The 24,011-nt window shown below is 44.3% G+C and overlaps 1 protein-coding gene across 2 annotated transcripts in view; it reads right to left on the reverse strand.

Annotated features, from left to right (window-relative positions):
- SGSM1 (small G protein signaling modulator 1) overlaps positions 1–24,011 on the reverse strand; it is a gene marked incomplete at its 5' end in the record, with an annotated part of 98,107 nt that overhangs the window by 67,185 nt on the left and 6,911 nt on the right. For both annotated transcript variants that reach the window (XM_079949309.1, XM_079949310.1), the window contains one exon: positions 18,168–18,243. In XM_079949309.1, the coding sequence (XP_079805435.1) occupies positions 18,168–18,243 (76 nt within the window). The remainder of the gene's footprint in view (positions 1–18,167; positions 18,244–24,011) is intronic.

Below are 24,011 nucleotides of genomic sequence, written 5' to 3' on the forward strand. Positions count from 1 at the left end.
TCCACTTAAGAACCTTCTTAATTTCATTATAGATCATTTCCCAGAAAGCTTTAACCTTTGGGCAGGTCCACCAAAGGTGGTAAAAAGTGCCTTCAGTCTCATTACATTTCCAACACTTATTATTAGGCAAATGATAAATTTTTGCAAGCTTGACTGGGGTCATGTACCACCGGTAGATCATTTTCATAATATTTTCTTTTAAAGCATTACATGCAGTAAATTTAATACCGGTGGTCCATAACTGTTCCCAGTCAGCAAACATAATATCATGACCTATGTCTTGTGCCCATTTAATCATAGCTGATTTCACCGTTTCATCCTGTGTATTCCATTTTAACAGCAAGTTATACATTCTTGATAAATTCTTAGTATTGGGTTCCAACAATTCTGTTTCTAATTTTGACTTCTCTTTCTGAAATCCTATTTTCCTGTCCTGTTTAAACGTCTCATTTATCTGATGATAATGCAACCAATCTCGAACCTTAGGTTTTAGTTTCTCATAACTCTGAAGTTTCACCCTTTCACCATCGTATTCTATAATCTCATGATATTTTGGCCATTTAGAATCCATATTAAGCTTTTTTACTTCCCTAGCTTCCATTGGTGACACCCACCTAGGGGTTTTACTTTCCAACAAATCTTTGTATCTAATCCAAACGTTATACAATGCTTTCCTTACAATATGGTTTTTAAAACTTTTATACACCTTTACCTTGTCGTACCATAAATATGCATGCCAACCAAAACTATTGTCATACCCTTCCAGATCCAAAATGTCAGTATTCTCAAGAAGTAGCCAGTGTTTCAACCAGCAGAAAGCTGCTGATTCATAGTAGAGTCTTAAGTCCGGCAGGGCAAACCCCCCTCTATCCTTTGCATCAGTTAAAATCTTAAATTTAATTCTGGGCTTTTTGCCCTGCCAGACAAATTTTGATATATCTTTCTGCCACTTCTTGAAACAATCCATCTTGTCCACAATCTGCAGCGTCTGGAATAAAAACAGCATTCTAGGCAATACATTCATCTTAATGGTAGCAATTCGGCCTAACAAGGAAAGTTTCAGCCTTGACCATATTTCCAAATCCTTTTTAACTTCTGACCAACATTTTTCATAATTATCCTTAAATAAATTCACATTCTTGGATGTTAAGTTTACCCCCAGGTATTTTACCCTTTTTGTAATTTCCAAACCTGTTTCATTCTGGAAACTCTCTCTTTCTTCCATTGTTAAATTTTTTTCCAACACTTTCGTTTTTTGTCTGTTCAATTTAAAACCTGCTACTCGACCAAATGTTTCAATTAATTCTAATACTCTTTTAGTACTAGTGTCTGGCTGTTGCAAAGTCAATACTAGGTCATCTGCAAATGCTCTTAATTTATAATGTCTAACTCCGACCTGAACTCCTTTAACCAACTGGTCCTTTCTAATCATGTTTAACAAAACCTCCAGGACCGATATAAAAAGCAAAGGGGATATTGGGCAGCCCTGTCGTGTACCTTTTTCTATAGGTATTTCTTCTGTTACCACGTTATTTACAATTAATTTGGCCTTTTGTTGAGAGTATATTGCACCTATACCGTTTTCAAAACCTTGTCCTACCCCCATCCCTTGGAGATTCTTTTTCATAAAAGTCCAGCAAATGTTGTCAAAGGCTTTCTCCGCGTCCACAAAAATCAAAACTGCTTTCCTGTTAATGTCAACGTCCAGCAGCTCCAAAATGTCTATAATGTTCCTCACATTGTCTGACATATGTCTACCTGGGAGAAAGCCTGTTTGGTCCTTATGAATCTCATCTGCCAACACTCTTTTCAATCTTTTTGCCAAAATGTCTGCAAAAATTTTGTAATCCACATTAAGTAAAGATATAGGGCGGTAGTTTTTAACTTGGTTCTTCTCAGTCTCTGTTTTCGGTATAAGTGAGATGAAAGCCTCTTTCCACGATTCAGGTGCCTTTTTCCCCTTTAAAATTTCATTGCAAACTTCCTTCAATGGTTGTATCAGCCATTCTTTCAGCAATTTGTAGTATTTGGCCGTCAGGCCATCTGGTCCTGGTGATTTTCCCAATTTCATATTTTGAATGGCACCCTCTATTTCTTGTTCTGTTATTTCCTCATTTAAGATCCTTTTACTTTGTTCTGAGATTTTTGGTAAACCGTATTTTCTGATGAATTCTTCTATTTCTTGCTCGTTAGTTGGCCCTTGTGCGTACAATTTCTTAAAAAAGCTTTGAAAACAATTGTTAATCTCGTTGGGTTTGTGGATAATCTTTCCATCCATTTCTAAACTTGTTACCGTGTTCATTTTCTGCCTTTTTTTCAATTGCCATGACAGAAGTTTCCCACATTTATCCGCTGACTCAAAAGTTTTTTGTCTCATTTGCTTTATCTTCCATTCTATTTGTTGGTTCATAAGTTCCATGTATTGCATCTGATGAAACTTTATTTCTCTCAAAATCTCATGAGACTTTGGTTTAGACCTCAACTTCTTCTCTCCTTCTTTTATTTTTTCTAAAATTTTTCCCTTCTTTTCATTTTGTTGCTTCCTCTTAATAGAATTTTGTTGAATTAGGAAACCTCGCATCACGGCTTTGCTTGCGTCCCAGATTATTCTTTTTTCCACATCTGTTTTCCTGTTGATCTCAAAATAATCTTTTAATGTTTTAAGGGCCTTCTTATGGATCTCTTCATCCTTGAATAGGGTGTCATTCATTCTCCATCTAAAGGAACCAGTTGTTGTTAGTTTCATCTCCATCTTGACCGCATTATGGTCGGAGCACGTTTTTGGGCAGATTTCTACTTTTTTTGTTCTTGACGCCAGACTACTAGAAATCCAAATTTGGTCTATTCTTGTCCATGTCATTTTTGCTTCAGAGAAGAAGGTTCCCTCTCTCTCTAGAGGATTCTTTATTCTCCAAATATCAATCAAGTCCATAGTTTCAGTCATTTCGAAAAAGATCTTTGGTAGTCTCCCTTCTTTTGAAATCACTTGTCTCTGTGCTTTATCCATGTTTGTTGAAACAACTCCGTTCATGTCTCCCATCATTAGGATTTTATAGTCTAAAAAGTCAACTAATGTCTCATGCAACTTCCTAAAGAATTCGGCCTTCCCTTCATTTGGGGCATAAACTCCCACAATTAATATCTTTTCTCCTTGAATTTGTATTTCAATTGCCAGGTATCTTCCTTGTTCATCTTTAAATATTAATTTTGGGGCCAACTTTTCCTTTGCATAAATCACCACACCTCTTTTCTTTACTTTATCTGATGAGATGAATTCTTGACCGAGTCTCTTATTTATTAATAATTTCCTGTGTATCCTGGCAATATGGGTTTCTTGCAAACATATTATGTCTAATTGTTCTTTCTTCAGAATATGAAAAACCTGTCTTCTTTTCCGAGGAAGGTTCAAACCATTACAGTTCCAACTAAGGAGTTGCAGAGACATTTTGTATTTAGGTAGCTGTTCCTCCAACTGCTCCAAGCTTCTGCTCTTCCTCCGATGGTGGTAGTGAAAGTCCAAATGACAGATTTGCTATATCGGGTGGTTCCCTCTCCTCCACGGTTCCTTTCTGCAAATCCTCCAGATACTTCTCTAGAAATAGTTCTTTGTCCTGAATTGTTTTTATTTTAATCTTCCTTCCATTGAAGTTAAAGGACAATCCTTGTGGAAATTCCCATCTGAATGGTATGGTGTTTTTCTTCAGCAGGTCTACTAAACTCTTGTAATATGTTCTCACCTCTAAAATGTATTTAGGAATGTCCTTAAAAATCTGTATCTGACAATTTTGGATCACCAATGCCTTTTGGTAATGCAAATTCAGTATTCTATCTCTTTCTTCTTTTGATCTCAATGTAATTAAGCAATCCCTTGGTTTTTTGTCCTGCCTTCTGCCCAGTCGAAAGGCTGAAATTATCTCAAGTTCCTCATCTTCCTCCCATTCTTCCCGCCAAAAAGTTATAATGTTCTCTGTGAGAAATTTCACAAGGTTGTCCCCTTCCACTTCAGGCACCAATCTAAATTTTAAATTCTTCTCTTTACGTTGAAGTTCCAGTAAGGAGAGGGCTGCATCATGCTCATTCACTTTTTTAACAATAGGCCCAAATTTTTCCCTTGTCTCTTCAGCTGTTATTTTTGCACTTTCTGCAATCTTTCGTGTTTCTGAATTTTCCTGGATTAATCTATTTATAGAATCTGTGTTCGATGCGACACTAGCCGTATTCACATCCAACCTTGTTGTCAACTCTGTTAATTTTTTAGAGTTCTCTGTCGAAAGTTTTGTCAATGCTTCCAGGGATTGATTTATTTTAAGTAGAGCCTGAGTCATAGGATCCATAGAAGCTGGTGTTTTTTCCTGCACAGCTGCAGTTCCTGATATAGAGGCCCTTTTCTTGTGAGCTTGTTTTGCTTTCTGCCTTGTTACTATCTCATCTGTAGGGGCACTCATATCCTCAAGGTCGTTCTCACAGAGTTGATTCCCAAGTGGAAAATCCCACTGTTACTTTTTCAAGTGCAACAGTTTCAGATAGAGCCCTCTAGAGGGAGCATTCAATTGTATCCAAATGGCAAAGATGGAAAAACAACAAAGAAGCAAGGGAATACAACAGTAGCCAAAAGTTTCCAATATCCAAATTGTAAAGTCTCTATTTTTCTATGTGGCCAAAATGCAACAAAGTACATCTAAGGTCCGATAACTTTTTTGCAAACAAGTCCCCACTTCTCAGAGTTTGACAGACCACGTCCCAGGTGTCTTATTTGGGCAGCCCGACCCCAGGGGATTTGGCAATGGAAGTTCTTAATTTTCCATTAATTTTCCAGCAGATAACAACGTTCCAATCCCTTCCCCCCTTCTCCTGCCAGTCTGGGGGGAGGTTTTAAGTCCGATGTCAGTTTGACAGCTTAAAAAAATTAGAAAGGTTCCCTTTAAGTGCAGCTTGATTTTCGTTGCTTTATTCCTTCTGCAGTTCCGGGGAGGCAGACTTCCTTAATTTTTGCCTTTCCCGTTTTCAGCCAATTTTATTTTTTAACAAGTCCCGTTACTTTTCCAATCTTACTCACGGGTGTTGTGGTCAAATTCCAATTGCAGGAAGGAATCGGCGCTCTCCGCTCATGGCGACGCGGCTTCACTCCGCTAGCTGGGTGACGACTCTCAGCACCGCGCTTACCCCGATGCCGCTCAGAAGCCTTTAAAAAGGCTCCCTCACAGTACCGGGGGGCGCAAAAGGTGCCCACCGAATCTCCTTTGTTCACAGGCTCCGCGCCTGTGATTTTAGGGGTCCCCCGCTTGCCGTAGCGGGTAAGACCCGAACTAACGGAGCAGTCCTGCCTCGGAGCTCGAGGCTCGGACCGCCATTAAGCGCTGGCGCCGACCGGAAGTGAATAACCACGTGTAACAAAACGACATTAGCGACTCAGCCCAGTACTCATGTGGCAGATGTGAACTAAGCAATTGCGCATGCATTCCCTTTTGCAATTCTTTGTTCACTCTAACACAGACACATCTGTTCCAAGCTTCTTCGGAAGCTGCAATTTTGTGTCTTATCCCTTTCTTCTTCAGGAACCTCTGGAAATCCTGTAAGAGAAAAATTGGCTTCTCATCTGTGCAAAGACAATCTATGTCAGCATCATGCATATTTTTAACCTTGTCACAAAACTCTTTAAACCTTTCTAAGGCTTCTTTCGGTCTCTCCAAAAGATAAATCCAGACAAAACCTGTGAAAGAATCAACACATATTAGGTAATACTTTGCATTGCCTCTAGATGGTGCTAAAGGACCAATCACATCAGCATACACCCGCTGAAATGCCTTGTCGACCCTCGAGGTGACCTGCTTGGTGTTCTTCTTGGCTACACCTGCAAAAGAAATCATGTTAGAATCATAAGAATTACATTCCATGTAATCACTTTGATCAAAAGTCAACAAATACAGTCCATCTTTCTCTTCGGCAGAAAGATACAGCTCTCCATCTTTGTAGATCTCGCAGTGTTGATCATCATAGGACAGTTTTAGTCCCTTCTTGGCAATCTGCGAAACGCTTAGCAGATTGTACTTCAACTCTGGAACCAAATAAACATCGTTTATAGTCAAGTTCAGACTTTTAAGATACACAGTCCCAATTCCGGTGGCTTCCAGCTCTTGACCGTTGGCTTGTTGTACAACGAAGCTTTGCTTCTTAAACGATGAAAACAAATCCCTGCGATGGGTCATGTGAACCGTCGCTCCCGTGTCTAAAACGAAGGAATTCCCCACTTGTGGTGTGGCTTTTAGGGACATCAAAGCCTTTGCAGGCTTCGCCTGTGACTTGGCATGACTTCTGCCTGACGCCTCAGACTTCGTGGAGCTTCCCTTGGCTCCTTTGTTCTGACGTGGCTTCTTGCAGTACCGCTGAAAATGCCCAGTCTGCCCACAATTGAAACATCGGACAACGTTCAAAGCTACAGCGTCTCCTCCAGTAGCTACAGCAGTGGGGGTGTCTGAACTCCGTTCTTCCCTCCCCCTGTCCTTGACTTCCAGGGCAGCAAGTCTGTCATGTTCGTTCAGAACCACGGCAAAGACCCTGTCCGCCGTTAGATCTTGCGCTGGGAGAGACCCCAGCTGACTGGCAACCGTTTTGTAAGTCCGATTCAGGCTGTTGATCACCATGAAGCAAAACACTTCCTCCTGCAGACGGAAATTGCGTTCCACCATCTGCTGACGCAGAAATTTCATTTCCGTCAGGTGCGCTTGAACATCTCCATCAGGCGCAAGCCTCAGGTTAGTCAGCTTCCTCCTGCAGACGGAAATTGCGTTCCACCATCTGCTGACGCAGAAATTTCATTTCCGTCAGGTGCGCTTGAACATCTCCATCAGGCGCAAGCCTCAGGTTAGTCAGCTTTTCAAAATACAGCAACGCTGAAGAACCTGCATCTCTCTGATGTGTCCTTCTCAGCGTGTCCCAAACATCTTTCGCGTGCTGTAAATCTTGTATATGAATAAGCTGAGAGTCTGACACGCACAGAATTATAGCGGTTCTGGCCTTCACATCCTGTGACTCCCAAGCAGGCGTTGGTGCTGCAGGGATGGGGTTCTCAATCACCCCAAACAGTCTCTGATTCTGCAGCAAGGCCTTCATCTTAATAGACCAAGATGCATAATTGTTACTGGTCAAAAGGGGTGGAGAAGGCAGACTTCCCTTCTTGACATCCATTTTGAGTCCTTGCACTGACTCTCAAACACAAGCCTCTAAAATCCAATAGCTGGCTTGTTTACACTCTGTGCACCTGGCAGCTCTAACACTGGCCGCTTGGAAAGTCCCTTTCACAGTTCCTTTGTAAGGGCCTAGTCAAAACACGAGCTGTTTGTGCCTCTCCGAGCACAGCCTGACTTCCAGCCCTTATCTTGAAACTGGCCTGCGTTGCTAAGCAACCACATTCCTTTCCTTGGACAGGAAAAACCACAGGAATGTTTGGAATGCAGACTCTTCTCTCTCGGAGCTGTTTTTCCCAAACGTTGCTCCCATGAAGCAGAGAATTAATCTATCTGCATTCACACTTCTAAGCCCGAAAATCTCATACCTGGGCTCCGTAGCTTGGCTTTCAGCTTCTTCTGGTCAGCTTCTAGCTGCAGAGAATCAGCCTCCATCTCAGGCTTCCATGGAGAGGGATGAAAATAGCAGCTCTGCTCCTATTTCTGCAGACTTCCATGGATCGTAGAAACCAGCAGCTCTGCTACCAATGTCAGAATTCAGGGTCGGGTCAGAGGAATGTGCCTATCTCTCCAGGCACCGGCTGAATTCTTTCGACCTCCCTCCGGCGACTCCCGGCAGGAAAAACACACGAGGTCCGTTCCGGCGATTTTCCTCAGGCTGTGAGAAAAACACACCAATTGCTTCTCCTCCTCCCTGCTCTCCAGCATATCCCCAGGGAGGGGAATCAGACACAGACAGAAATGTATCTACATTGCTTTTATTCCTGTCTTTCACTTCAGTACAGAGAAAACATGTCTGCTCTCTTCAACAAACAGAGAGAAACACCAAACTCCACCCATGTACATCCTGTACAGGTCATATGACACACACACTGAGCTAACATCCGGTGCTCAGTACAGAATGGACTGCCCCTTTGTTTCCATGGCAACAGTCACACACATCCTGTTTGGCTTTCCAGCCACAAGCAGCTGACTTGGCTGCTAGAGCCTTTGCTTGCTGCTGCATTGCTGCTTTAGAATAACACTGACTTCCCCTCCGTTCCCTCACTCAGCGATAGGGGCGTGGTCAGCCCTGACTCATCTTCTCTCCCCACTGGAGGAGAAGCCTGCCCTGACACATGGGACTCTTCCCCCCCGCTACGCTCTGGTGGGGAAACTGGTCCCGATCTCCAGCTGCTGCTTTGGGAGTCGCTGCTGGCCTCTAGCTTCTGGTGCGTCCCTCCCGGGACCCCCCTTGCCCTGGCCATCGGAGCCCCCTTCTGTGAATTTTCCGATTCGCTGGAGAGGCTCATGGAATCTCTCGGGCCACTGTCATCTTCCCCTACGCTGCCCTCAGATTCTTCCCCTTCGCTCTCCATCTCCCCTCTTCCCTGTGCTTCTGCTCCTGAGCCCCTGACAAGAACGTATGTTGACAGTTAGTTAAATAAGAGAAATATATTGTTTCCATTGTCCTCTTCTGCATTTAAAAAGGAGGAAAAGTAAATGAAAATTGAAACTAACTTTACTTTTTGAACTATGCTTGAAAGGATTGATACAAGTGGAGACTGTTTCCCTCTAGAGGGAGCTTTTGAAACTGTTACAAGAGGGGAGCTGGGGAATCTCCAGCTGCATGATAAGAACTGTGAGAATCAGGGATTGACCTTGGACCATCTAAGAATGTCAACAGGAGAAGCCTTAGTAACTGCATTATGTAAGATAAGCTACTCGTTGGAACAACTTCACAAGAAGACGGATGTTTTGACTACTAAAATTGATAACTTGGGACAAAAAGTGATTAATTTGGGACAAAAAGTGAGCACCAATACAGAAATTATTCAGGATTTGGTACAGGAATTTACTTTAGCAGGACAAATTGTGGAAAAGGAGAAGGAGAAAGTTGTTGTTGTCGAACCTAAAGTAATACAAGTGGGAGCCTCAGCCTTACAGAGGCAAATTGAGGACTATAAGATGAGGCCTTTTATGATTGAAACTAGAAAAAGTCAGATTTTGAGGATCGGAGCCCGGCCTGGACTGGAAAAGGAAAGTTGGAAAGATCCCTCCATGCAGGGATTAACTGACTTTTGGGACATGGACTTGGGTCAAGAGGAGATTGGAGTTCTGGGGGCCTTTGGATTTGGAGGAATCTTGAAACATGCCCTGAAATACTTTATGGATCTTAGCTTTAACTATGGAAATTTGGCTGACCTGTCGAGAAAGAATAAAAGCATTGTTAGGTCGGAGTTTCCCCGAGATCTGCTCTTTAGCGTCAAAGAATATGAAGAAGACCTGCAGAAGGGACGTGGAAAAGAGTTAAGAGCCTCGGACATAAGATCCCCAGGTTGATGGACTGTATGGAGTTGACAGAAGTGACTGGCAGAGTCCGAGACCGGGGAGAGGAGATGGTGGAAGAAGATTGGAAAATTTAAAGTTTATATATAGAAATATTGTAAAATTAATGAGTAATAGAAAAATGTTGGAATGAAATTTTATGGCCTTAGTGGAAATGTTTTAAGGAGTTAAGCTTAAATAAGTATACCAGTTTTAATGGAAAATAAGATTAAAAATATGTTAAGACATTTATATGACAGAAAATAGAGAAAGAGGGAAAGGAATTGCTGAGACAACTAATAGAAGTGGAATACAAAAAGGGAGGTGAGAGGAGGTTGATGAAACAAGGGAATGAAAGATAGAATATGGAAAAGGTATGATGTATGTTTTTAAATTGTTTTGTATTGTTTTGTTTAGTTTATTGTGTTTAGTTTAATGTGTTGAGGTTGTGTTTTGTATAGTTTATATATTGTATTGTAATGTTTTTTCTCTTTTTTGGTTTTTTTTTTCTTTTGTCTTCTTTCTTCTTTTTCTTTTTTGTAAGTTTTAAAAGTAATAAATATTATAATTTTTTTAAAAAGAAAATCAATATATGCTGTATGGGAAAATTATAAAAATCCCCACTCCATGGTGGTTATCACCATTAGAAGCAATACCAGTTTAAAAAAAAAACATGGAAGGTGAATGCGCAACTTACAAAGAGCTGTTAACTGTAGGAAACCAATTAAAGGTGAAAAATTTGAGGATATAAGACAATTACTAACAGAATGGTTACAATACCACCAACTAAATGATCTATTTAGGTTGGACAAAGGATTGGGTTTCAGTAAAGAACTGTCAAGGTTTGCAAGAGAGTTAGAATCATAGAATCATAGAATCATAGAGTTGGAAGAGACCACAAGGGCCATTGAGTCCAACCCCCTGCCAAGCAGGAAACACCATCAGAGCACTCCTGACATATGGTTGTCAAGCCTCTGCTTAAAGACCTCCAAAGAAGGAGACTCCACCACACTCCTTGGCAGCAAATTCCACTGTCAAACAGCTCTTACTGTCAGGAAGTTCTTCCTAATGTTTAGGTGGAATCTTCTTTCTTGTAGTTTGGAACCATTGCTCCGTGTCCGCTTCTCTGGAGCAGCAGAAAACAACCTTTCTCCCTCCTCTTTGTGACATCCTTTTATATATTTGAACATGGCTATCATATAACCCCTTAACCTCCTCTTCTCCAGGCTAAACATGCCTAGCTCCCTTAGCCGTTCCTCATAAGGCATCGTTTCCAGGCCTTTGACCATTTTGGTTGCCCTCCTCTGGACACGTTCCAGTTTGTCAGTGTCCTTCTTGAACTGTGGTGCCCAGAACTGGACACAGTACTCCAGGTGAGTTCTGACCAGAGCAGAATACAGTGGCACTATTACTTCCCTTGATCTAGATGCAATACTCCTATTGATGCAGCCCAGAATTGCATTGGCTTTTTTAGCTGCCGCATCACACTGTTGGCTCATGTCAAGTTTGTGGTCAACCAAGACTCCTAGATCCTTTTCACATGTACTGCTCTCAAGCCAGGTGTCACCCATCTTGTATTTGTGCCTCTCATTTTTTTTGCCCAAGTGCAATACTTTACATTTCTCCCTATTAAAATTCATCTTGTTTGTTTTGGCCCAGTTCTCTAATCTGTCAAGGTCGTTTTGAAGTGTGATCCTGTCCTCTGGGGTGTTAGCCACCCCTCCCAGTTGTTGGGAAATAATGATAAACTATTGCCAAAAATCTATAAATTGCTGTTGGAATGGGAAACTAAAGATGAAGAGGTAAAAGCAGTAATGATTCATTAGGCAAAAGATGTTGGGTATAATATACAACTTGCCGATTGCGAAAGATTATGGAGGGAGGATTTGAAGTTCACCACGTGCTGTTCGCTGACAGAAAATTATATGAAAATGATGTACCGATGGTATTTGACTCCCACAAGATTAGCAAAAATGTACAAGCACACTACCAACATATGTTGGAAGTGTAAAGAGAATGAAGGCATGTTCTACCACATTTGGTGGACGTGCAAAAAGGCTAGAGCATTCTTGTTGTTTAGCCATTTAGTCGTGTCCAACTCTTCGTGACCCCCTGGACCAGAGCACGCCAGGCACTCCTGTCTTCCACTGCCTCCCGCAGTTTGGTCAGACTCATGTTTGTAGCTTCAAGAACACTGTCCAACCATCTCGTCCTCTGTTGTCCCCTTCTCCTTGTGCCCTCAATCTTTCCCAACATCAGGGTCTTTTCCAGGGAGTCTTCTGTTCTCATGAGGTGGCCAAAGTATTGGAGCCTCAGCTTCACGATCTGTCCTTCCAGTGAGCACTCAGGGCTGATTTCCTTAAGAATGGAGAGGTTTGATCTTCTTGAGGTCCATGAGACTCTCAAGAGTCTCCTCCAGCACCATAATTCAAAAGCATCAATTCTTCGGCGATCAGCCTTCTTTATGGTCCAGCTCTCACTTCCATACATCACTACTGGGAAAACCATAGCTTTTACTATACGGACCTTTGTTGGCAAGGTGATGTCTCTGCTTTTTAAGATGCTGTCTAGGTTTGCCATTGCCTTTCTCCCAAGGAGCAGGCGTCTTTTAATTTCGTGACTGCTGTCACCATCTGCAGTGATCACGGAGGCCAAAGAGTAAAATCTCTCACTGCCTCCATTTCTATTTGCCAGGAGGTGAGGGGACCAGTGGCCATGATCTTCGTTTTTTTGATGTTGAGCTTCAGACCATATTTTGCGCTCTCCTCTTTCACCCTCATTAAAAGGTTCTTTAATTCCTCCTCACTTTCTGCCATCAAGGTTGTGTCATCTGCATATCTGAGGTTGTTGATATTTCTTCTGGCAATCTTAATTCCGGCTAGGGATTCATCTAGCCCAGCCTTTCGCATGATGAATTCTGCATATGTTAAATAAGCAGGGAGACAATATACAGCCTTGTCGTACTCCTTTCCCAATTTTGAACCAGTCAGTTGTTCCATATCCAGTTCTAACTGTAGCTTCTTGTCCCACATAGAGATTTCTCAGGAGACAGATGAGGTGATCAGGCACTCCCATTTCATTAAGAACTTGCCATAGTTTGCTGTGGTCGACACAGTCAAAGGCTTCTGCATAGTCAATGAAGAAGAAGTTGATGTCTTTCTGGAACTCTCTAGCTTTCTCCATAATCCTGCGCATGTTTACAATTTGGTCTCTGGTTCCACTGCCCCTTCGAAATCCAGCTTGCACTTCTGGGAGTTCTCGGTCCACATACTGCTTAAGCCTGCCTTGTAGAATTTTAAGCATAACCTTGCTAGCGTGTGAAATGAGTGCAATTGTGCGGTAGTTGGAGCATTCTTTGGCACTGCCCTTCTTTGGGATTGGGATGTAGACTGATCTTCTCCAATCCTCTGGCCACTGCTGAGTTTTCCAAATTTGCTGGCATATTGAGAGTAGCACCTTAACAGTATCATCGTTTAAAATTTTAAATAGTTCAGCTGGAATATCATCACTTCCACTGGCCTTGTTATTAGCAGTGCTTTCTAAGGCCATTTGACTTCACTCTCCAGGATGTATGGCTCAAGGTCAGCAACCACACTACCTGGGGTGTACGAGACATCCATTTCTTTCTGGTATAATTCCTCTGTGTATTCTTGCCACCTCTTCTTGATGTCTTCTGCTTCTGTTAGGTCCTTTCCACATTTGTCTTTTATTATGGTAATCTTTGTACGAAATGTTCCTTTCATATCTCCAATTTTCTTGAACAGAACTCTGGTTTTTCCCATTCTATTATTTTCCTCTATTTCTTTGCATTGCTCGTTTAAGAAGGCCTTCTTGTCTCTCCTTGCTATTTTTTTGGAAATCTGCATTCAATTTCCTGTATCTTTCACTATCTCCCTCGCATTTTGCTTGCCTTCTCTCCCCCGCTATTTGTAAGGCCTCGTTGGACAGCCACTTTGCTTTCTTGCATTTCCTTTTCATTGGGATGGTTTTCGTTGCTGCCTCCTGTATAATGTTACGAGCCTCCATCCATAGTTCTTCAGGCACTCTGTCCACCAAATCTAAATCCTTAAACCTGTTCCTCACTTCCACTGTGTATTCATAAGGGATTTGACTTAGATTGTATCTTACTGGCCCAGTGGTTTTTCCTACTTTCTTCAATTTAAGCTGGAATTTTGCTATAAGAAGCTGATGATCTGAGCCACAGTCAGCTCCAGGTCTTGTTTTTGTTGACTGTATAGAGCTTCACCATCTTTGGCTGCAGAGAATATAATCAATCTGATTTTGATCCTGCCCATCTGGTGATGTCCATGTGTAGAGTCATCTCTTGTGTTGTTGGAAAAGAGTGTTTGTGATGACCAGCTTGTTCTCTTGGCAGAACTCTATTAGCCTTTGCCCTGCTTCGTTTTGAACTCCAAGGCCAAACTTCCCAGTTGTTCCTTTTATCTCTTGACTCCCTAACAATCCCCTATAATGAGAAGAGCATCCTTCTTTGGTGTCATTTCTAGAAGGTGTTGTAAGTCTTCATAGAATTGGTCAATTTCAGTTTCTTCAGCACTAGTGGTTGGTGCATAAACTTGGATTACTGTGATGTTAAAAGGTCTGCCTTGGATTCGTATTGAGATCATTCTATCATTTTTGAGATTGCATCCCAGTACAGCTTTCTCCACTCTTTTGTTGACTATGAGGGCCACTCCATTTCTTTTACGGGATTCTTGCCCACAGTAGTAGATATGATGGTCATTCGAACTGAATTCGCCCATTCCCGTCCATTTTAGTTCACTGATGCCCAGGATGTCAATATTTATTCTTGCCTTCTCATTTTTGACCACATCCAACTTACCACGGTTCATGGTTCTTACATTCCAGGTTCCTATGCAATATTTTTCTTTACAGCATTGGACTTTCCTTTCGCTTCCAGGCATATCTGCAACTGAGCGTCCTTTCGGCTTTGGCCCAGCCACTTCATCAGCTCTGAATCTACTTGTACTTGTCCTCCGCTCTTCCTCAGTAGCATGTTGGACGCCTTCCGACCTGAGGGGCTCATCTTCCAGCGTTATAAATTTTATATGCCTGTTACCTTTGTCCATGGAGTTTTCTTGGCAGGGATACTGGAGTGGCTTGCCGGTTCCTCCTCCAGGGGGATCACGTTTGGTCAAAATTCTCCACTATGACCTGTCCATCTTGGGTGGCCCTGCACGGCATAGCTCATAGCTTCTCTGAGTTATTCAAGCCCCTTCACCACAGCAAGGCAGTGATCCATGAAGGGGAGAGCATTCTAGGAAATGATATATAATGAACTGACAAAAATGTTTAAGATAACTTTTGTTTTAAAAAAAAAACCAAAAAAACCAGAAGCTTTTTTAATAGGCATCACAGGAGAAGAAATACCAAGGGACTTAAAAAGACGGTTTATGTATGCAACAACAGCTGCAAGAATACTTTTTGCCCAGAGATGGAAGGAAGAGGAAACGCCAACCAAGGAAGAGTGGATAGCGAAAATGATGGACTATGCAGAAATGGCGAAAATGACTGGGAAGATCAGACACCAAGATGATAGTAAATTTAAAAAATAATGGCATAAATTTATAGAGTATATTAAGGAACAATGCAAAGATTTAAAGATGTTAGCAGGATTGATATAGCGCTTGTAATTTTTTAATAGGTAAAGAAATAAATAAGGATGTAATCAACGTTGGATATATGAATTAGATGCGGTTAAAATTAAAAAATGTATTTGTGGAAAACCAGAAGGGGGAGGAGGGAAGTCTTGGGGTACAGGGAATCCCCCAATTGTATAAATAATGTTGAATTTAAGTTTGAATGATGCTAATGATGAAAACTGAAAATTAAAATTAAGAAGGAGGAGGAGGCTTGCCTGAACGCGGGAAGGCCATTTTGGCCTGCAAACCCATCACTCCAACCTTGAGCCATACAGCAACTGGTCAAGGGTTTCCTTGCCCAACCAAAGGGACAGATGTCTCTCTCTCTTTCTTTTCTGTGGTCTGCGGTCTGACTCATCTAAGCTGCATCAAGGGAGAAGCCAGCAAGGGATGCTTTGCCAAGATGACACATTGTCACTAAATAATGAACCACCAAAGCAAGTGCTGTTTACCAAGACCTGGCAACACAGATCCATCAGGAATGAAAGGACTCCCCCCACCATCACCCTATCCACCTGCGTGGATGAGGCCTTTGAGGGGGGCTGCCATGCAGTCAATCCCACCAAACTTCAGGCACCCACATTGGACAAGTCCTTTGAGTGGAATCCATTGCAGCCTTTCCATTAAAGCAGGGGTGGCCAACTCCCAAGAGACTGCGATCTACTCACAGGTAAAGACTGACAGCGATCAAACTTGTTGAGCTTTTTTTAGGAAGGAAAGCCCTATTTTGGGGGGGGGTTGAGCTTCTTTGGGGGGAGCCAATGATCTACCAGACGTTCACGATCTACCTGTTGGACGTGTCTGCATTAAAGGAGGAACAAAGCAGAAAGGTTGCAGCCATGGCTTCTTAAAGGCCTGGAGGAGAACAAGGCAGAGGGATAGAACTGAAAGCTGCCCTATCCTGGCGCCATTCTCCCTTCCCCCTCCTCTGCCACTTATCATGCTAATAAGGGTTATTTAAGAGCCTGATCCTCCCCATGGAGGCTGAGGGAGGCTGGCAGGCAACTCAAATTAAATTCCCATCATCCCCAGATGGTGCTCCAGAGCTGCCCTGAGGCCAAGGAGAAATGCAACAGCAGGCTTAAGAGGCTGGGATGCTGAGAACTGCCAAGCACTCCTGCCTGTCCTGCCTTGTGGGTGGTGAGGAACAGCGCTATAAAGAATGTGAAGCCCATAGGGAGCCAGCCAGCTCCAGATTTGCTCTGTTCATTTGGTGATTCAGTCTACAGTTGCTCCAAGGAAGAGGAGGTGGTGTCTGGATCACCCTATCTTAATTCTCTCCCCACTCACACAGCTGGCCTACCTTAACCAAAGAGTCAGGTTGAGGTAATGGTCAACAGGCATCACTTGTAAATGGATGGCTTAGCCAAAGGATATAAGAAGGGCCTGCTGGATGAGGCTAATGGCCTATCTAGTCCAGTCTCCTGTCTCCACAGTGGCCAACCAGATGCTCCAGTGGAAAGCCACAAGCAATTTTTGGGCACAAAAGCAATACTCTCCCCTCCTGTGGCTTCCAGTAACTGACATTCAGAAGCATGGCTTGGATGCAGAGCATGGCCATTGTGACTAGCAGCCGTTGATAGCCTCATCTTCCATGACAGACCAGCTTCTCTGACACGATCCTGCCCACCAGTTGAGAATGATTCAAAGGCTCTTCACTACATCCCCCCAATATCAGAAGTTAGGTGGCAAGTAGAGAGGGGGGCAGTTCCATGGAAGCATACAAATTTAGGGACACTTTTGAAAACTTCGTATTGTAAGACATATTGAAGCTGTTTTGATAAGAACCTAATATCATAAAAAGATTGTGCTGGATCAGGCCAATGGCGCATCTAGTCCACTACAGTGGTACCTCGGGTTAAGAACTTAGTTCATTCTGGAGGTCCATTCTTAACCTGAAACTGTTCTTAACCTGAGGTACCACTTTAGCTAATGGGGCCTCCTGCTGCCACTGTGCTGCCACTGCACGATTTCTGTTCTCATCCTGAAGCAACGTTCTTAACCCGAGGTATTATTTCTGGGTTAGCAGAGTCTGTAACCCGAAGCCTCCGTAACCTGAAGCATCTGTAACCCGAGGTACCACTGTATTCTGTTCTCAAAGTGGCCAACCAGGTGCCTGTGGGAAACTCACAAGCTCAATTCAAGCCCAAGAGCCCTCTCTCCTCCTGTGGTTTCCAGCAACAGAGCATGGCGGCAATGTCTAATTGCCATTGATAGCCCTCTCCTCCATAAATTTGGTCCATGGAGAGAGCCACCCTTGAAGATGGATGATGGCCTGAGCAAGGGAAGGTCAGTAGCTCCAGTTTCCCCCAGGCTAGCAAGACAGCCAAGCTGGTGTGCGCAAAGCAAGAGTCAGCACCTTGGAGAGAGGTAAAGGCTGAGTTCAGATCCACGACCAGTGTTTCTGCAGCTGAGCCCAACCACTAATGTCTCAGCAACCACCAAGTTTTATAGCAGGGTTGTGTGGCCACTGAGTAGATGCTTGACCCCCCCCCCCGAACTGCCTCCTAACTAAAGGACTGGTGCCGTCTTCTGCAGCTAAGTACCTTCTTCAAGGTAAATGGGGTTTCCAGCTCTTGGGATCTCTCCTCTGGGATCTCCTGATTCTCCAATGAGTCCAATAAGAGGGCCTAGCAGTGGAACTGACATTTTGGGGCTCAGGGAAGGGAAGGTGAGCTCCATGGACCCATACAGGATGAACCAGGGCCAGATCCCTCTCCACCTTGGGGCTGCTGCAGCCTCCAAGGAGTCTTGGTATGGGGTCAGGAAAAAAATCCACAGTTGGTAAGGCAAAACAGATAGATGGAACAGTCTATTTCCAGTTCAGATCAATTTTCCATGTTTATTCTTAAGCCCCACCTCATCCCTGACTAGATGTCATCCGAAAGGGCAGTGTGCAACTGCCTTTGAGAAGCTACTGAGGCTCACAGCTCAGATATTGGTGGCCAGGCATGACCGATGGAGCACAAAGGGGAAACTGCACACCAGACGGGAGACGTCCGGCTGACAGACTTACCACAAAAGGAAATGATGTGGCTGCTGTCTTCATGTACAAACTTCCTGGTGACGGATTCCTCCATTATCTGTTTCACCTGCAAAACAGTAGAGACAAAACAAAAGAAAGGTGAGTTTTTTAGTTTGTGAAGGTAAAATTAAAGTATTAGGTTCCAGTCCCCTTGCTAGCAGACTGGATCGCTCCCAGGACAGAGATCATTCCAGAGTTTGAAGCTTTGAGGCTGCAGGGACCAAGTTCAAAGAGCTCCTGAGAGCCCCTCCAAAACACACACACATGAAGTAGAAGGATTTTTGTGACTATGCCTAGAAGCTGAACTCAGATGGAAGTAGAGCAGAAGGCTGAAAATTAAGCCCTGGAGAGCAGAGAGCAGTTGGATTAAAAGTGCCTGCATCAAAATGAAATCCATTTACAGCAGTTTTAAAAATTGCTCTTAAAGGAATGAAGCACACAGGCCACACTGAGTGCTTTGTTCCTGTAATGGCAACAGGAATGTGATGGAAGGGTACAAGGGGTCACTGGGCAAGTGAAGATCAGTGGGTTACAGAAGGTGCTCCTCCCAATCCCTGGGCTATGGATTCTCCCCTGGGGCTGCTGCTCCGATTCCAGCTGGAGCAACATGAAAAGTGAGGCACAAAATGAGTGGGCACCTTGCAAGAGCAGCTGTCAGAGAAGGGGAGGAGAGGATGAAGCTTCCCCCTCCACCATCCCATCAGCCATCCTCCCCTTCCTCCTGCCTCACATTATGAAAGAAACGTTTTACTTGCACACAGCAGGTGCCTGTGCACAACTCCCCAGGATTTTAAAATAATGGTGCTGAGAGCAGATGGCAGGACAGGTGGGAAAGGGAGAGATTTTAAATCTGTCTTGGGGTGGCAGCTGCTCCTTCCAGGAACATCTCTGTCATTCTTTAGCTAAGATTTCTGCATTGGAGGGGGTTGTACCAGCCTGCAAGTGCTCCAATTGGAGAACAGCCTTTACCAAAGGTGTCATGGACTTTGAAGATGCTTGAAATCAGGACGAAAGGGAGAAACGAGCTAAGAGGAAGGCAGGCCTGGCAAACTCTCACTGGGATCAACTCCCACCCGGAAACCCATGTCCCCACTGTGGAAGGACGTGTGGATCCAGAATTGGCCTCCACAGTCAGTTATAGCCTCCCTGTTAAGACCATATTGAGGGTAGACAATCTTACTCGGTTATGAGGGATCGCCAAAGAAGAAGACAACTAGATTACCCTTGAGGATCCCTTCCAACTCTGCAATTCTTTGATTCGATGAAATCCAAGAACCTAAGAAGCACCCCTGCTGGATCAGATCAAGGGTCCGATAGGGAGGACAGGATGGGGAAAACTAACTTAGTCACCCCTCTCATGTCAGAAGATTCCTGGCAACCAGCCAGCCATTCTGGGAGGCAAAGGGGCCCAACAAGCAGGGATTGTTCCTTTCCCAGGAATCAGGAAAGGTCCTGCATCTGCACCAATCCTTTCCTGAAGAAAACTGCTTTTAATGAGCTTCCTATGTTCTGCAGGGAATGTGATGGCAAGCAGCCCTTAGAGAAAGCTGCCCTGAGAGAAAAACAGTTGTGATCTCTGTCCTCTTACGAGAAGGAGGAAATCGAAAATGCAATTCTGGGCTGCATCAATAGGAGTATAGCATCTAGATCAAAGGAAGTAATAGTGCCACTGTATTCTGCTCTGGTCAGACCTCACCTGGAGTACTGTGTCCAGTTCTGGGCACCACAGTTCAAGAAGGACACTGACAAACTGGAACGTGTCCAGAGGAGGGCAACCAAAATGGTCAAAGGCCTGGAAACGATGCCTTATGAGGAACGGCTAAGGGAGCTAGGCATGTTTAGCCTGGAGAAGAGGAGGTTAAGGGGTTATATGATAGCCATGTTCAAATATATAAAAGGATGTCACATAGAGGAGGGAGAAAGGTTGTTTTCTGCTGCTCCAGAGAAGCGGACACGGAGCAATGGTTCCAAACTACAAGAAAGAAGATTCCACCTAAACATTAGGAAGAACTTCCTGACAGTAAGAGCTGTTTGACAGTGGAATTTGCTGCCAAGGAGTGTGGTGGAGTCTCCTTCTTTGGAGGTCTTTAAGCAGAGGCTTGACAACCATATGTCAGGAGTGCTCTGATGGTGTTTCCTGCTTGGCAGGGGGTTGGACTCGATGGCCCTTGTGGTCTCTTCCAACTCTATGATTCTATGATTCTATGATTCTATGAAAAGGTGATGGCAGCTCAAGAGCTCCAGCTCAAAGCAGCTCTAAGCACAGACTTGCTTTCTTAAATGTCTTAAATGTGTCTTCTTTTGCACTTGGGATAGCCGTGCATGTTCTATTATACACCTGGAAGGTATCACACATGCAAATCCCAAGTTGGTAAAACTCAAAGAGTCAGATTTTAGAATATTTATATCCTCTGTAATTTGTGTTCCATTTTGCTTGCAGAGCTAGGCTTTTGTGGACTTACTGGCTGAACTGCCACATGATTTCTTTAAAAAGAAAATTAAAAGTTGCTTTTAAGGGGGAATTTTTGGCTAGCTGGCTAATTGCTAGTTAGCTAGTAGAGAAGTGTGGGATGTGACCTCTCAGGTGAGGGTAATGCAGTGGCCAGGCAGGCCTCCTCCTCACTTGCATTGCCAACATCCAGCTCTGTTTGTCTCTGCAGTGCTGACAAGGCAAGGCTTTGCTCCTGCCGCTGTGCTCCTTTCCCGGTGTGCAGCTGCTGCCTCTTTTCAAAGGACAGTGTGAGCTTTACAGCTGCTCAGCCAACAGCGGATGCACCAGGCCAATGACTAACCCCATTCAGCCGACAATCCCTCTCAGCTCCTTTCTGCTGCCTCACCTGCCAGCTGTGCTTCCTGCCCCCAATGTGTCCTTAGGATGATAATAAAATAATGGCATTCAGAGTCACAATTTCCTGTGCCGGTTTCGTGCTTTCCCTATCCTTGCCTTGCTGTGGGACAGGAAGCGGGGTTTGAACCTGAAGCAGACATCAGTCCCAGTGAGTGTTTGTATTGCAAACAGATTGAGAAATGAAGAAGCAGAAGGGGCCTCTAACCATGTGCAGAGTGCCTCTCAGCTGGCACTAAATTAGTACCCATGGCCCTCTGCCACGCATCCAAGGTGGGATTTGCCTGCTCCCCCACCCCATTCCTCAGCACGCATAAATTCCCCAACTGAGTCTGTTCAAGCAGTGAAATAGGACCTGATTGCAGAGGGGATCCTGTGCTCAATTCCCCCAAACAGCAGACGAGGAGGGAAGCCTATTTCTGCATGGCACCATTCCAGGTGGAAGATAGGGAGCTCACAGGAAAGAATAATTAAATTCCTGCACACAGAAAATCAGCAGCTCAGGGAGAATGGTGCTAGCCCAGCTTCACACTTCCATGCTGGTTTTCTAAGTGCAGAGAGTTTGCTTTTTCTTCTTGGCAGGGATACACCCAACCCACCTGTGAAGCCTGCAGTGGTTCAGTCCAGGAACTGGTTCAACTCCTCACTGGGTGTTGGTGAATAGGAGATCTTTGTTGGGGCTCTCAGAGCTGGAGGGAATTCACAATGGCAAGAACCTGGCCGTGGAGTCGACCCAATGCTAGGATGAACAGGATGGCCTTTTAGCAAGTAGCCAATTATCTTTGAGGTGTGTGGGGGGGATTTCAACCCTTTTGAGTGTTGAGCTCATAACAGAAGTGTCCTTGCATCCCTTCACAGAGCAGCAGCCCTGCCCCGCCCCCAATGCTGCTCTGTACAAACAAAGCTTTGCTTGTGGGGAACCATCAACTTGCCTTTCCATCCCAAGACGCTCAGATGTTTCCGGCTAGAAAGTGGGGGAGGGGACTGCTATCCACAGCAAGAGAGCAAGTAGACTGCTGGCTGTCCCTCTAGAACAGCAATGACCCCGGCTTCCACCAGGCAGCCGGCAGCCCCAACCCCACAGAAGGCAAACTGGTTGAGCTGCATTTTCCACCTGGTTCTGCAGCGGGAGGAGGGCAACCCTCAAGACGAGACCTGAGGCAGGCTGCCAGACTGTGCTTTCTGCCCCTCCCCTCCCTGGTATCTGACATTTGCCAGTCCTCTTCCATTTAAAAAGAATCATGGGAGGCCCATAGCTTAGTGGAAGAGCTCCCCGGCTCAGTCCCCAAAGGCATATCCAGGAAGCACAGGCAATCATTCCTATGGGAGCTCTCTGAGACTTCTTTGGGGGCACTGGGACTTCCTCTCTCTACCCCCCCCCCACCCCAAAGCACTCATTTCTTGCATCAAGGCCTCTTTCAAAATGTCTTTGTCACAGTTGACCATGGTCTCAGATCGGAATTCCTTTTACGTATGTATTGTTGTTGTTTTAAACTGTTTCTGTATTTATAATCGTTGTTTAAAACTATTGTTATTTACTTCATAAAATTTACACACTGTTTGATGGTAAATGCTCAGAGAGAAGGAAGCAATAAAATCATCAGAAAAAAACTGTAAAAACAACTCTTCAAAACATTCAAAAGATAAGATCAGCAATCAACAAAAGTGCACTGTCAACGTTCTACATATCCAGACTGGCTTGCCTAAATGAAAATGTTTTCAGTGGGAGCAAAAAGAGTGTGGGGGGGGGTGTCAAGAGGCAGGGACTTCCGGAGTGTGGGTGCTGCCACACTGAAGCAGCCATGAGGGCATCTATGGGGTAAGGCCATCTGGCAGGTGAACTGCTCCCAAGTTGTTATGAACTTTATACCTTGAACAGCACCCCCCCCCCCATATTCCATTGTTTTATCTGTTTATATACTGTATGTAACTGATTTATAAATGTTCTTACATTCTAAATTGCTTTGGGATGCCTCAAGGGCAGCCATTTATAAATGAAATAAATACAAGCCTGTGGGGAGAACTCTCCTTTTTATCCCACTTCACTTTTCTTTTACAGCAGGCAAGGAACCCTTTTCAGCCCCAGGCTGGCATTGCGCTTGGCGTGCCTTGCAAGGGGCATGCCTGCCAGCAGTGCGTGTCACCCAGCACACTTTCACAGGTAGGTGTGCACACACCTTCAAGGGAGAGACCGGGATGACATCCTCCAAAGGGCACTGACCTGGGCATCTCCACCCAGCCCTGCATTAAGACTCTTTTCATGGGGAAGACGCCATCAATGGCCACGGTGGCTCTGCTGCCTTTGCTCTAGTTCCGCGGTTGGAGACAGAAATGCTGCTGAATACCAGTTGCTGGAAGGGAGTTGTAGGAGGGGAGAGCGCTGGAGTGCTTGGGTCCTGCTTGTAGGTTTCCCATAATGGGCATCTGGTCAGCCACTGTGATAGCAGGATGCTGGACTCGGTGGCCTCCCATGGGCCTGATCCAGCAGGTGCTTCTGATGTTTTTAGTAGAGTCCAAGGCAGCTTGCTACACTCAACTCTTAAGGCTCCAACAACACACATTTTCCCCAGCAGTCAAACTGCCTCCTCACTGCTTTGCAAATCAAGGCTCAGAGAGAAGTTTTTAGACAGCAGTGCCAGTACCCATCCACATTAAAAGTAAACCAGGGAAAGCTGGCCTGACCTTGGCCGTGTCAGCACTGAAAAACTTGTTCTCTCATTTTGAATTTGCACAGGTGTAAACCAGGAGAGCCTTTTGGTTTGCACATTGACTATCGTCTTAACAAAACACAACTCCCTCCCTTCCTGTACCCCCCTCCAATTTGTCCACCTGCTGTCACCAGCCTGTAATTCCAATATCCCGCAGGGACAAGTGGAAAAAACTATCCTGCAGATAAAGCAACATCCTAATAATGAAGAAGTAAAACACACTGCTTGCATTATTCCTGTGCGTTCAATGACTGTTTGCTTTGGGTTATACAGATGATAACA

The sequence above is a fragment of the Podarcis cretensis genome (assembly GCF_951804945.1).
Source record: "Podarcis cretensis genome assembly, chromosome: 13".
Lineage (NCBI taxonomy): Eukaryota > Metazoa > Chordata > Lepidosauria > Squamata > Lacertidae > Podarcis > Podarcis cretensis.